This window comes from Arctopsyche grandis, chromosome 12, assembly GCF_051622035.1.
Source record: "Arctopsyche grandis isolate Sample6627 chromosome 12, ASM5162203v2, whole genome shotgun sequence".
Lineage (NCBI taxonomy): Eukaryota > Metazoa > Arthropoda > Insecta > Trichoptera > Hydropsychidae > Arctopsyche > Arctopsyche grandis.
The window spans coordinates 5,879,999-5,895,028 of NC_135366.1; the positions used below are offsets into that span (position 1 = coordinate 5,879,999).

Below are 15,030 nucleotides of genomic sequence, written 5' to 3' on the forward strand. Positions count from 1 at the left end.
TAAAACAATGACTGAACACTTCACTAAGTGGAAAATTCAAATTAATCAAACCAAAACAGACGCCATATTCTTTAGTGTTAGAAAACATAAGCCAAGTTCAGATCTGAAAATCCCCTCTGGAGAAAGTCTGAAATGGCAGTCAGTAATAAAATATTTAGGAGTAACGTTTGATAAAAGAATGAGATGGGCACCTCACATTGAGGCAGCGAAATGCAAGGCGATGCGGTGTATATCCTCAATATATCCAATATTTAATCGCCATAGTTCTTTATCAACGCTAAATAAAATAAAATTATATCGCGCGCTCATATTACCACATAGTGGTTTACCACTAATTACTCATTGAACTCAGCTATGTTGAGACTGCACAGAGTTGGAAACGAATTATCCATGGTCGATTTATTCATTGTTAGTAAATATAACATGAAATCTATTTTATTTAAATATTTTTTTAATATAATGTAATTTATTTTGTAGTATATGAATGTATGTGTATTTTTCTTTTATATTTCATTTTAATTTTTTTTCTTTTTCTTTCTCTATTTCCAACATGTAAAATGGTCAATTTTTTCTTGACCGTAAAATAAAATAAAATAAAATAAAAATAAATATTACCATTATTAACCTATGCTTCACTTGTATGGAATAACGCCTCGAATACTAACCTTTCCAAGCTCCAAGTAATACAAAATAAATCCCTTAAAATAATTTATAATACACCCATATATACTAACCTGAAAAAACTGCATGCTATATATAATATTCCGTTTGTTACAGACATTACTAACAAACTAACCAGTAGATTCTATGAAAGAATCACTAATAACCATACTAACACACTTGTGAAGAGTCTCGGTGATTACAATAAAATGTCTATACCCTTCAGGTATAAACACAGATTACCTAAACACAATCTGCTTTAGGTCATCGACTTTAGATAGTATTTAATTAATATTATGTATTAGATGTATTATGAACATTTATAAGGATTGTAAATAGGTTTTTGAGCTCTTTTTCCTATTATGCTTTAGATTAACATTAGAATAATATAATACTGTGATTACTAACCAAATTAAATTAAAATTGTAAAATAGAAATTGATCAGTAGATCAGTAGCTATTAAAATAGATATAAGATGTATTGTGAACATAATTTCGTAATAATAAAAAGCATTTAAAAATCAAAAAAAAATAATACCAAATGTATATTCAAATATTTATTCAAAATCTCGTTTTTCACGAGGTCACACCCCGCCTTGGACACAACATTAGTATCGATATGCGACCGAGACAAAGCGAGTGTGTAAACGAGATAGCGTTCATTAAATGCAAAACTTTTGCTCTTTTTCCTCGTTCGTCTGCGACATTCACGTGAATCAAGTTTTTCGCAAACAGTCAACGGTACACATCCAATCGAATCGCGTCGTAAAGGTACTTCACACTGTGAACTCTTGGGAAAGTTTAGTGCGTATGTATACATGTATGTGTGTGTGTGTGTGTGTTCACCGGATTTGTAACAAAACTATATAGAAATAGAAACTTTAAGCATATTGTTATACGTATTACAATTTTGCCAAACAGTAACGACTTATGAAACGTAAACATTTATACAAAATCGTCTTAAACACAACTTTCATTGCTAGATATAATATATTTGATCAAAAATTTAATACATATAGCCAATTTCAACATATTCTATCGATTACAAAAAGTTTCTTATTATATAATGATTGAATTTATAAAGTTTTACATTTAAATTTTAATATTTTCAGCTAACATGTAAGCATGTCAACGTACTGGTTGCTATGCTTTTATTTAAGTGTGTTAATCATTGGAATAGCCGGACAAGAATCTCCGTGTCCGAATCTATTCCGCTATGAATATGGTGGAAATCAATGGTTTGGAGTCATCAGGATCCCTTCGTCGAGTTTTGGATCACAGATAGCCATGACCGTGAGCATGTCATTAGGTGCTCAATTGCCGACGGTAAGTTTACTTTTCATACAAAACAATTCATTGATAGTACGAAGAGTGCTTGTTGATAAGCAATATTTGTTTCCAAAATATTTAAGGCCAATAGAATTATGAGGAAAATGTAATAAATAATTAAAATCTGTTTTTCCTTTTTAATATACATACATACAATTAGTGTTTGATGACAGTTTTCCTTCTCTCTCATTCTTTCAACAACTAACTACAATTTTTACTAATAAATAAAACCAACGTTGCTTGATTATATGAGAAAGATTATAGTATAAACAACAAACCATTAAAAGAGTGACCAAAATTGAATAAAGTTTTATATGTTCCTGCATTAATTTAATATATTTTGGAATCTTGGATATATTATATCATAATATACAATAATATTATATATTGAGCTTAAAATAAGGCATGCTTGATATAATTATTTTCATTTATATAATCATACGTACAATCTTAAATATATTTATTTATATGCAGAAAGAACATAAGCAGCATTAGAATAATATGTAACTCAGTAATTATGTCGGGGAGATTCCATATATATCTGTAAGATTTATATATAATTTAATAGTTAAAAGTAAAATTAAGTGATTACATATTAAAAATCAATAAAGTTCTATCTACATATGTATATGTACATAGTATAAATTTATTTATTTTGTTTATTTATAGTAGTTTTGGACCATTGTGGCTTTACAGGGAGAACCTAACTGCGCCCCAATGGCCTACAATTGATTATGAAAAACAGAAAAATAAAATACATAAAATAAAAAGCAAATATGCAAAGGCAGAAAAACATGATAAAATGAAAAAATAAAAATAAAAAAACAGAAAACAAAAGAAAAATAACACATAAGAAAAATAATAAATGTACAAAAGTGTAAAAATCAAAAATCACATTCTTAGTTTCATATTGAACAAAAGAAAAATAGTACATAAAAATGTACACAAGGAGAAAGAAAAAGAAAAAGTAAAATAAAATAAAACAAAATACAAATAAAAATAAAATCACAACGAGGCCCAAATATTATATGTAATACTATGTATGTGTATATTATATAAATATATTATTATAATATAACCATTTCTAGGATCGTGAACATCTATTCATATATGTAGAAAATGGTAATTGGATTATTAGTCACATTGCGATCTCCCAAAAGACAATTTTTGACATGAAAATCGCGAATACGGAATATTTAGCACTCGAGTTCTCATTAGTATGATAGTTATCGTTTGAATGATGGACTTTTCGGCGCTTTGTGACCAATAATCACCGAACCGTACAAAATACACTTTTAAAATCATTTTACTTTTTTCAAAGAAAAAAAAGATCATATAAATTAATAAAAGTCCTGACTTTATTTATTTTTAAATTTATTTGACAAATAATTTGATATTTATACATAAAATTTCTTCATTTGTTTTACCTCATTCTCAATAAAATTAATGAAAAGTAATTTTTTGTAAAAGATCCTAAAAAGATTTTTCATACTTTTTGCTTAAAGTCTCATTCAAATAAAAAACAATTACCACAAATAGGATTGTAAAAAGGTTTTTGAGCTCTTTTTCCTGTTATGCTGTACATTAAGATTAGAATAATATAATACTATGATTACTAACCAAATTAAATTGAATTGTAAAATAGAAAATGATCAGTAGATCAGTAGCTATTAAAATAGATATAAGATGTATTGTGAACATAATTTCGTAATAATAAAAAGCATTTAAAAATCAAAATCAATTACCACAAATCTTTAATAAACCATGAGGGATTAAATATAAAATAATAAAATAAATGTCAGTTTTGTTAACAAATTAAAAATACTCACTAAAATAATGGAAGACAAAGATCCTCACTTTGCTGAAAAATTTTTTTTTATATTTAAATTTTTCCTAGCAAAATGAAAGCCAATATATTTAGTTAAGTTAAAATAGCCTATATTTTAAAATTGTAAAAGTAAAGAAAAAATGTTCAAGTCCATAATTGTAATAACTTTTCACAGAGCTATGTTGGAAAAATTGAAGTAGAAGGAAGCGACCAAGAAATATCTCAAATTATACAGCGCGGTGGCACCGTGACATATAAACTTCATTTCCCTCTTCGTAGTCCGGTTCCGAAAGTTACTAGCATCGAGATAAACAACAGATTGTATTGTTCAGGGCCACCAGGTACACGAACAAACACACTAAATTAAAATGATATATGTAGTCATAGCATTAAATTAATCAAATTGTACTTTTTTCAGAGGTCTTTTCAAACTCCGCACAATACATTACAACCATAACTCTGGATCACACACTTTCAACCGTTGCTTATGGTGGTTCGGGCAACAGACGACCCGTAAATCCACAAAACTTCCCACCGAGCCGCCCGGCTTATCGGCCACCAGTTTATGAACCGACAGATTATGACCTACCAGTTTATCAGCCACCACCTACTACCACAGCAAAACCCCAAATTTATCAGCCAGTGTATACTATTCCACCGCAAGTTGACAATAGCATATATACTACTACGACTCCAAAACCAGTGTATGTTCGACCCACCAATCCGCCTCCGATACCAGAATTCATTGAATCGTAGTGAGTGTATATGATCTTTGGATATATTATTTATGAATTGTATAGTAATTTGTGCTTTTTTATTGTTATTCAGTATTGATGTACAGCAGTGTGGAAAAGCGACAGCACCATTGTCAACGAATGCGTTGATTAAAGGTGGAGAAGCCACTGAACGAGGTGAATGGCCGTGGTTGGGAGCACTCTTCAGTATTAAGTCTGCCAGTACAAGTTTCATATGCTCCGGCTCTCTTATATCCAGTACTGATATAATCACTGGTAATATCATTTTATATTTACTATACATATTTATTTATTTACAGTTTTTGCAAGCCTGTTTCACCCTTTTGCAAATGAAATTCACCCTTTTGCAAATGAAATTCATCATTTTGCAAATGAAATTCATCCTTTTGCAAATGAAATTAATACTTTTGCAAATGAAATTAAATCTTTTGCAAATGAAATAGGCTTGCAAAAACTGTATACATATGTACATATGTACAGTATTACATAAAATACTAGAATATATGTATTTTAAGTTTGTATTTTGTTGAAATATGATATATGTATGAAGTGTGAACACTTATTTATGTGGTATTTTTTTTATGTGAAGTTTTCCTCTTAGTGGGTTTTACCCAAGTGGAAATCAAATATGACGTTAGCTGTCGCTCAAATTTATATTTTAATGCGAATACATTTTTAATGTATTTAATTTTGATTTTTGACAATGATTTGGTGGGTAAAAAGATTTTTTTTGTTGCAACTACATGTTATTGTATGAAAGTTTCAACGACAAAGTTAGACGAAATCGATCAATTTTACCAGAAATAACTATAGATATAAATTCAAATATTCAACACTATTATGAAAAAAATTTTCAACTGAACCATTGTTTTCCTTAATATACATATTTCAATGTTCACATTGTTCATTAATATAAAATACCGTAAATACATTTAAAATCTATTTGCATTATATGTACATATAATTAGAATCATAGGGCTCGTTTTATATATCTAATATATGATTTCAAAAGAGACTTTGTATGTATGTTTGGGTCTTAGAATCCGTGACGTTCAATTTAAATAAAATAAAACTATTCAAATAAATTTAATATAATGTTTACTATTAGATTAGCCATGTTTAAGCGGTTTATATATATTACAAATCCGAGCATTTAATAAAAAACACTAGTATTTAATATAAAATGAAACGTTAATTTATCTTTAGTGCAAATTTACAGTATTCAATTCAGAAACACCAAATTTGGCATCTCATTTTTAAACGGCAACATTCCATAGACTTTATTTTTTTTTTTTAAGAAAAGTTTGAGAATTCTTCAGTTGATAAATAAATTTATTATCTTGTCATCACCATCATAAGTCTTCTCCCATTCATTTCTGAGTGGTGAAATGCTGCAATCTTCCTTTCCAATCTTTTTACATCTTGCGCAACCTTACTCCAATTCATTTCGAACCTTTTTACTTTATTTTATGTAGTTTATATGTTAAGCATAAATTAGCCTTAGTTGTGGTTTTTTGTATCCTCTTGAGTATCATTCAAATATGTATGTATGTACATACCATGTTCCGATGCGGTGCAAACGATCGACAAGCGCCAGACAGACTGAACCACAGATTAACGACACGTGTACCTTATGCGTGCGCACTGCTCGCACTTACACTAAGCGAAATCTACCCGAAGTCCCGACATACCTACCCTGTATACGTTCTGTGCTTCTGATACTTTAGTTCCGAATTTTGCCTTATTAAACTCGCCAGAAAGATCCAACTCAATTTTAATAATTACCATTTTAATAATTGCATCTGTGCACATCGAAAGGTTACTCGTCATCTGATGTGCAATCTATCATTCGTGAAGTCAAGAATTGCGTTTAAAGCAGCCATACAGTTAATCTGTGGTTTAATCTGTCTGGCGCTTGTCGATCGTTTGCACCAAACCCACCATGTTCATATTTTATCCAAATCCTGTTTATTACAACTATAGTTTTTTCCTCTAAACTCTTCCTGTTATTCCAATCATACTTCTATCTATGTTATTATATTCAATAGGCAAGTTAGAAAAACGCTTTGTTGAAAACAAATTATACTTCAATCAAAATCAAAATATAACCGATTTTTTTCTCATATTTAATTTTTATTATTTTTCAGCTGCCCATTGTGTGCCTAGAAGGAAAACTGAAAAACTATTAGCCAAATTCGGGTTACACAATATAAACGAATGGGGTGGTAATGTTAAGATTTCCAACATCCAGGATAGTCACATACATCCAAATTATAATCGCACCACGTTACATAACGACATTGCTATCCTTAAAATATCAAGAATCGAATTCACGGCGTTCATTCAACCGATTTGCATGTGGGCATCCAGTACAAATTTGAATATTTTAGTTGGAAAGACTGGAACGGTGAGTTACAACGGCTCTTGTATGAACGATATTTTATAATATTACGATGTAATTCAAAATGTAAATTTTAAGGTGGTCGGATGGGGCAAGGACGAAAACGGCAATTCGGTAACTCCTGAACCAAAGAAAGCCACCGCAAGGGTAGCTTCGACGGAGGAGTGCCAAAGAAATGATCCCAGAATAATACCATTCACTTCGTCCACTACCATGTGTGCAGGTGCGATTATTATCCGTTTTATATTTACAAAGGAGATTTTTTCCCTGTATAGGACGGGAGGTTATGTTGTGATCGTAACCCGGCCTATGGAAACTCGTTGTAGATAACAGAGGAAATTTATTTTCTTCAGTATACTAGTTTATTGTCAGTACAGAAAATTGACTGAACTGCCGTCTGTGGCTGCTGTACTGGTTTATATATGGGCACGGTGATGTCATCTTGTTCTCGGGGATTCCTCCGGGTTCAAGGGTTTCCTTTGTGTGGGTGTGCCACAAGGTTGCTTGATGGGTATTTATCTGGAGCGAGTCGAATCGCCTTTATCGGTGGTCTGGATATGGGTGCGGTGGTGTCATCTCGTTCTCGAAGATTCTTCCAGGCTCAAGGGTATCTTTTGTGTGGTCGCGTGCCTTGTGTTTTATGGGGTAATAGGATATATGCTATTTCGGTTGTTCCCCTGAACTCAAGGTTTGTTTATCTGGAGTGAATAGATGACTGCTTCGGCTTTGCTGAAAGCTCGTACAAGCTGTATTGTATTCCTACACCTGTAATTCTAATCTTTTTTTCTTGACAGGAAACAAAGATGGTACGGGACCGTGCAGTGGTGATTCTGGAGGCGGTCTATATTTCCTTTTGGGAGGAAAATGGCACATAAGGGGTATTGTTTCCAATAGTCTTCCAGATAAGGAAACTGATGAAGAGTGCGGTCTCAGAGATTTTGTAGTTTATACGGACGTCAGCAAGTATAGTGATTGGATTAATAGTATTCAAGGCCAGTAAATCATTATTCAATTGTAAGAGTATATGAAATAAAATCAATATTCATGAATCTAATTATTGACAAGAGAATATGATAGTAAAAGTTAATGTGTTATTTAATGTATTTTTTTATTCTTATGTAACAAATTTGTTTGACAAAATATAAAAAAGGAAAACATATCAATGTTAGGATTTTACTAAACTCTTCAATGAAGAGACTTTTTATCGAAGTTAATTGAAGGTATTTAATAAATATTGACATAATGTTGATTAATGGATATCTTCATCTACTTTCTAGTCATAAATCAGTTTAATAAGTTTATAAAATATACGAAAATTTGATTTAGAAAGTAGATTGAGCATCATATATAATATTTACGTGCATTTTACAGATTATAATTAACGATATTGTAATAAATAGAACTTGTTAAGATATTTATTAAACAAAATTAGCATAAAATCACAATTATTTTATAAGGTGAGGTTAGGTTGTTCTGTATATGATTTAAATTGATTTTTAGCAAACAATCAGATTCACAACCATTCGAGTTACTTTATAAAATGTGTAAAAAATTGTAATACAAAAATAATTTCAATAAATATGATATTTAATACTACACATATATTTTACTCAATTGACTAACACAAACAATGCTTCATTCGCACTGAATACAATACATACAATTTTTTTACGATCAACACGATTCTCATAATTCTTATTTGAAAAATTATAAAAACGCTGTAAAATAAATTACATATTGCTTTGTCAAAATTTAGAGAGCAGTGTCGGAACAGTGCGAAACTTTAATTCCCCATAACTTCTTTAATCCATGGTGTATATTTGGCAGCGTCCGTGAAAATCACATAGTTGCTGAGGGAGCAAGAGTCTGAACCATAATCGTCTGGATCTCTTATGCTGTTCGAAACGATCCCACGAATATACCAGCGTTTGTTCAGCGGTAAGTACATTCCACCACCCGAGTCTCCGTTACAGGGACCAACACCGTCCCTGTTGCCTGAAATTCATACAAGATCATATATATTTACTATTATACACGTGATGGTCGTCTCATAGTATATGTACATATGTACTCACCAGCACAAAGAGTCGTGTCCGATGTGTAACGTATAAATTCTACATTGCTAGCTTTACACGTTTCCGTAGATACTATAGGCATGGTGACTAGCTTTGGTTCGGCGGTTACCAGTTGACCAGTTTCATCTCGTCCCCATCCAACGACCTGAAATCATATTTGGTTATGGCTTAAGTGGGTTTGGTGCAAACGATCGACAAGCGCCAGCCAGACTGAACCACAGATTAACTGGATGGCTGCTTTAAACGCAATTCTCGACTTCACGAATGATAGATTGCACATCAGATGACGAGTAACCTTTCGATGTGCACAGATGCAATTATTAAAATGGTAATTATTAAAATTGAGTTGGATCTTTCTGGCGAGTTAAATAAGGCAAAATTCGGAACTAAAGTATCAGAAACACAGAACGTATACAGGGTAGGTATGTCGGGACTTCGGGTAGATTTCGCTTGGTGTAAGTGCGAGCAGTGCGCACGCATAAGGTACACGTGTCGTTAATCTGTGGTTCAGTCTGTCTGGCGCTTGTCGATCGTTTGCACCGCATCGGAACATGGTATGTACATACATACATATTTGAATGATACCCAAGAGGATACAGAAAACCACAACTAAGGCTAATTTTATGCTTAACAGACATATGAACTACATAAAATAAAGTAAAAAGATTCGAAATGAATTGGAGTAAGGTTGCGCAAGATGTAAAAAGATTGGAAAGGAAGATTGCAGCATTTCACCACCCAGAAATGAATGGGAGAAGACTTATGATTAGTCACCGGAGCCTGAGGGGGCCGTGTATTGTTCAAAGGTTGTAAATGCATTGTTAAAGGTTTGCCGAACAATGGATAGCACTGTGACTATCCTACCTCTACTTATGATGGTGATGACAAGATAATAAATTTCGATCTCAGAATTCAACTCGCTACTATGGAAGAGTGTCTCATTTGTATGAAAAATTAAAAACAAAGAATTATAACATATACATCTGGCGTAATTACACATTGCTAAGAGCAAAGAATAATATATAAACAATTAAATGGTACCCATTATTGAAAAAATCAAAGAACCAAAAAAATAAATAATACAATTAAAAAAATTTAGAACTTTTCCAGTGTGAATTTCCATGAACCAATTTATACAATTATACATACAAATATGTATGCTGAACATGAATTCAGATATATGTAATATATTTCATTTCAGACATTATATACAAAAATAAATAAATTTTGTAGATATACAATAATATATGTAAATATAACCTTTCCATTTTTTCCAACGATCAATTCTTGACTGTCGAGTCCGTCCCAAATACAAATCGGTTTAATATAATCAGTGAATTGAATTGTGGCGACCGACAACACTGCAATATCATTGTGTAAGTTTGAGCGATTGAAGTTAGGATGAACTTCGACTTTAATAATATTTAAAATTTTATCGTTGGGATCAGCCCAGTCCTGAAGATTGTGTGATCCCAGTCTCGCAACCAAGCTGAACGACTTTTTAGAAGATTTGTTCAGATCTAAGACGCAATGAGCCGCTGAAACATACATATAACATATAAATATAATAAATAATTAATTTTATATGCATATTATATTTTTATGTACATATATACATATATTAAATTTTAAAAAGTGTATTCAACCTGTAATAACATGAGATGTAGACAGCAAAGTGCCCGAACATACAAATGTAACTCCTTTGGTATTTTTATGAAACAAGGCAACAATCCACGGCCATTCGCCTTGAGAGAAACTAGTTCCTCCAGCAATGAGTGGATTAAACGTTTTTGCAGAAACTCCACATTCGAACACTTCAAGCCTTTTTAACAAAAAGATAAAATAATAATCGTAATAAAATAACGTGGGAAAAATAAAAAGCAAAAGGAAAAGATCTATACAAGGATTATATGTACGTTATGGCCTTGAATTTTATTTTATATTCGCAATATAGCACCATATAAAATATAAATGATTTTCATACGTTTCCATTTAAGATCAGGCCTGGTAATGAAGATGAAATTTTATTCCATCTTGTAAAGATTAAATAGCTAATAGTCCATTTCTAGCAAAAATAGTCCATTTCTAAGCATAATTTTGAATCTCATAGCCTTGAATGATAATATAACCAGTCTTAAGAGGGCTGTACACCCGAAACCTTAATTTTGTTGCCGTTCCTTTCTTCGATATATATATTGAGTAAATGTATATATTGAGTGAATGCGACAATATATATCAAAATATATATTGAGTGAATGCGACAGTTGCGCTTCGACCAGATAATACGTATTTTAAATCGACAAAATCGAGGTTTCGTATTCTCCTATTTTCTCGTCCAAAACTGGACCAATTTAAAAAAAAAAATCATCATTGGTATGAGAAAGATATTTTCTGTGCAACTATGCGCGTATTTTTTTTTAAATCGACCGTTAAATAAGCACGCTGGACTCTTTTCGTGGGTGTAAAAAAGAGGCGATTTTATAGATGTTTGGTGGCTCCTAGCTCCTATAAAAAATAACTAATCAAAAAAATAAAACGATAGATGCATCTCAATAGTGGATATCCATAGCATATTAAAAAATAATTTCTCTAGTGCCATAATTGAGGAAGGGAGAAGTGTAATACGTTTGTATGGACAAGGCGCTGGTGTCCAGCCCTCTTAAGTCTGATATAATTTTATATAATACATACAGAGAATCAAGTGATGGTGGTGGTGGTGCTGGTGTAGTAACTTGTGGTGTTTGAGGACCAAAGACATTGTTGTCCAAAGGTACTAGTTGTATACCAGTGAAGTTAAGAAGTGATATCAATGGACTAGAAGTTGTTGTCGGAAATTCTGCTGGTTTCGGTTGAAAGTTAACCGGATTCGGATTATTCGGATCGATTTCAATCACTTGGATGTTGAAGTCATTATTATTGTTTGGTGCTAGTTCATGATTCAGATGAATCTTTGTATAGAATAAGTTTTGATCTACAGAGAAAAATCGGTAAAATAAATTAATATATGGTAGATTATGTTGATTAGAAACAAATTAAAACTTACTTGGAGACCCAGCACAAATTGTTCGACCATTATATTTGATCTTATCTACTGATGGGACAGGAAAACGAAGAGGAAAATGTACTCGGTATCGTATGGTGCCTCCATAGTATAGTTTTTGGTCTAATTCTTCCTTCGTATCGATCAAGTCTATTCTTCCTACGTATTGCTGTTGAATTAATACAAAATTAATATCATAAAATCAGAGTATGAAAACTTAAACTCAGCAATACTTACCGAAGGTAAATTAGTGCCGACAGTCATTTTGAGTTGTATTCTGATATTTGTTCCGTAGTTTGGCGCTGGAATTCCAATGAATCCATACCATCTATCGTAGTATTCATATTGAAATATACGTGGACATGGAGATTGTGGGGCAAATTGTCCGCTTATGCCGATTATAAAAGTATTAAATAGTAAAAAGCATAGCCCAAGGTATTCTGACTTCATCTTTCTCTAGTATTTTCAATGAAGCGTCTGAAAAGTAATGTTTCGGTAATTGAATGGTCTCATATGTATCTCTCCTTTATTGAATGTAATATTTAATTGATTTAAATATAAATACATTGATAAAATAAGAACACTTACTGTTACAAGGGTCAATACTCAAAAGCAGGTAGAATGCAACTATAAAAAAATGTATACACTATATATTTTATGTAATTATGTACTGATTTAAATTTCGTTTCAAATATTATATTCACAATAATTATCATTAGCATCTATTTATTTATAACATTAATATTTTATGCAAATTTCAAAAATTTTCCAACATTTTTTAAACAATATTCTTATAATTCAAACCTCATTTGGTAATAAGTATCACGATCGACTATTAACATGGCAAAAATAAGCCATAAACAAGTAGACGAAGTTCAAAATTGATATTTTATATATTTTAATATTTTAAGCGTTGCAATTTTGTGAATCGTTTTTTGTTTAAGTTTTATTATACAAAACGTACCTTGAAGTTGTGACATTTAAAATATTACTTAAAAGCAGGGATTTTTGTAATGTAAAAAAAAATAATATAAACTATGTCTCATTTTTTATGTGCTCTGTAGGAGTAAAATCTGCTTTAAATGATATTTGAATTGTATTTGTTTAAAAAAAAAAACTTGACAAGAAGTGATTTCCGGCTTCTTTTTTTTTTAAAAAAAAAGCACTTCTTAAATAGACTGGATCCTTTTTAAAATACTTTTTGACAAATCGCAATACGCATAGAGGCAATGAGCTACATATTTAATATTTGACTATAAACACATCAAAGCAGCCGCAAATATGATACAATCATTCACAACGATTTGCCATCCACTGCTGGACGAAGTCCTTTCCAACACGCTTCCATTCGTCTTTGTTTTGAGCAACTATCATCCATTTCATTCCTCACACTTTTCATATTTCATCCCCCCATCTCCTCTCGCACCCTTTTACATTCCCTCGGGTACCATTTAAGCACTTCTTTCGACCATCTATCGTCCGTTTTTCTAGATGCGTGACCCACCCATTGCCATTTCAATTTCTTTACTCCCACCATTACACCAACCACCTTTGTCATAGTTGTTAAACGCCCAAGTTTCGCATACATACGTCATCACTGGCAAGACACATTGATTGAAGACAATATGATACATATATACATTATTTATGTATAAATATATATCAGATTATCAGATTTCATGTTCCCTCCTGGTTTTGTGCATTTCTAACACAGTAACCTTCTATTACAAAACTTATTTGCGACAACGGTATCATAACCCGAAATCTTTCTATATACATCTACATATGTACATATTGTAACGTAGGAAAACGGGAGAAGAGGATCCGCTGGTTAAGTGCATTAGGGGATGAACAATGGAGACCCTCAGATTAGGTCGAACGTAGACTGTATGTACCTGAGAGCGTGATACTGTAAAACTGTACATGTCTAGACAATGGATAAATAAAAGGATCGGGGAAGCTGTAGTGAGCAACTTGCCCTTTAAAAGTACACTTGGTACAGGGAGTATTCTGGAACGAGCGCTGGCTGCGCGTGAATCACTCAATAAAAGCTGTGAAGCGACTTTGGCCTTTCATTTGTATCCTAAACCCACCCCTACGCAGAAATATTTTGAAATTAAATGCTATATATTTAGGTATTAATTTCGCAACAACATTTAAGAATAATTTGTTGGAATAAAGATTCGGAATTACCATCATCATAAATACACAATAGTAGTTAATATATTACTGTGACTTAACTTTTATAACTTTTTAACTTTTAAAGCCAAAGCCTTTTGAAATTTGTTGAGTTGTGACATTGTTGTCGCAATGAGCGATATGTTGCTTCTGTGTATGCATATTGGGCTCAAACGGGTATTGTTCTTGGTATGAGCAAAGTAAATGAGGCTTTTGTCAATAGAACTGTAAATACACGTGCATAGTATCCAAACACACAAACAGAAAAAAATAGTTCAGAAAAGCTAACGGTTTTAATAGTCTTAATATTTAATGTTTATCGTAACCTTGAAATATGTATACGCAAAGTTATCAATTCGACCGTGCGTTGTGGTTCAAAGCACCACCAATTAAAACAAAACAAAACCAGGCCAAAATCATCCACATATAGGGAAATATTATTATACTGCCAATAAAATAAAATTATCACCCACGTCACTGGTTCATTCTTTCCGGTAAATATTTGTCAAAATTTAGCGCACTAGTGTGTAATGAATTAATATTTGTCATTCGATTAATACAAGTTTTATAATATTTACATGCACTGTTTTTGTTTGAGCTGAGCGCGTATAAGCCGGACAGGCTCTCGAATGAGACTGGTTAAGGCCGGGATTCACCGAAGATGACCCTGATGATTATCGACATCGAGTATCATCAGTCAGCCACCGGCGAATATTATAGCTATCTCTGTCTATGCGGTACAGCAGAAGTGGAAAAGCTATATTG

At 32.0% G+C, this 15,030-nt stretch overlaps 3 protein-coding genes across 15 annotated transcripts in view; 2 read left to right on the forward strand and 1 right to left on the reverse strand.

Annotated features, from left to right (window-relative positions):
• The window catches only part of LOC143920042 (uncharacterized), a 366,222-nt gene that overhangs the window by 117,154 nt on the left and 234,038 nt on the right, over positions 1-15,030 (forward strand). The gene's annotated exons all lie outside the window — the stretch shown is intronic.
• Positions 1,203-8,571, forward strand: LOC143920030 (serine protease gd-like). 10 transcript variants are annotated; one of them, XM_077442697.1, is made up of 8 exons: positions 1,203-1,430; positions 1,772-1,985; positions 3,992-4,157; positions 4,235-4,571; positions 4,645-4,826; positions 6,719-6,978; positions 7,051-7,195; positions 7,767-8,569. In XM_077442697.1, exons 2-8 carry the CDS (start codon positions 1,785-1,787, stop codon positions 7,970-7,972), a joined length of 1,497 nt encoding a protein of 498 aa, XP_077298823.1. In that variant the 5' UTR covers positions 1,203-1,430; positions 1,772-1,784; the 3' UTR covers positions 7,973-8,569. The 10 variants fall into 10 exon arrangements, with proteins under 10 accessions (XP_077298823.1, XP_077298824.1, XP_077298829.1 ...); XM_077442698.1 differs by having other exon boundaries at positions 1,267-1,467; XM_077442703.1 differs by having other exon boundaries at positions 1,270-1,430; positions 4,235-4,568.
• On the reverse strand, positions 8,043-15,026 carry LOC143920032 (serine protease gd-like). Of its 4 annotated transcripts, none has more exons than XM_077442709.1 (9): positions 14,844-15,026; positions 12,676-12,714; positions 12,325-12,564; positions 12,091-12,256; positions 11,739-12,018; positions 10,694-10,869; positions 10,308-10,585; positions 9,048-9,192; positions 8,043-8,967 (listed from the first exon to the last, which is right to left on the reverse strand). In XM_077442709.1, exons 3-9 carry the CDS (start codon positions 12,535-12,537, stop codon positions 8,756-8,758), a joined length of 1,470 nt encoding a protein of 489 aa, XP_077298835.1. In that variant the 5' UTR covers positions 12,538-12,564; positions 12,676-12,714; positions 14,844-15,026; the 3' UTR covers positions 8,043-8,755. The 4 variants fall into 4 exon arrangements, with proteins under 4 accessions (XP_077298835.1, XP_077298836.1, XP_077298837.1 ...); XM_077442710.1 differs by having other exon boundaries at positions 8,085-8,967; positions 14,735-14,902; XM_077442711.1 differs by lacking the exons at positions 12,676-12,714; positions 14,844-15,026 and adding an exon at positions 14,735-14,802 and having other exon boundaries at positions 8,089-8,967.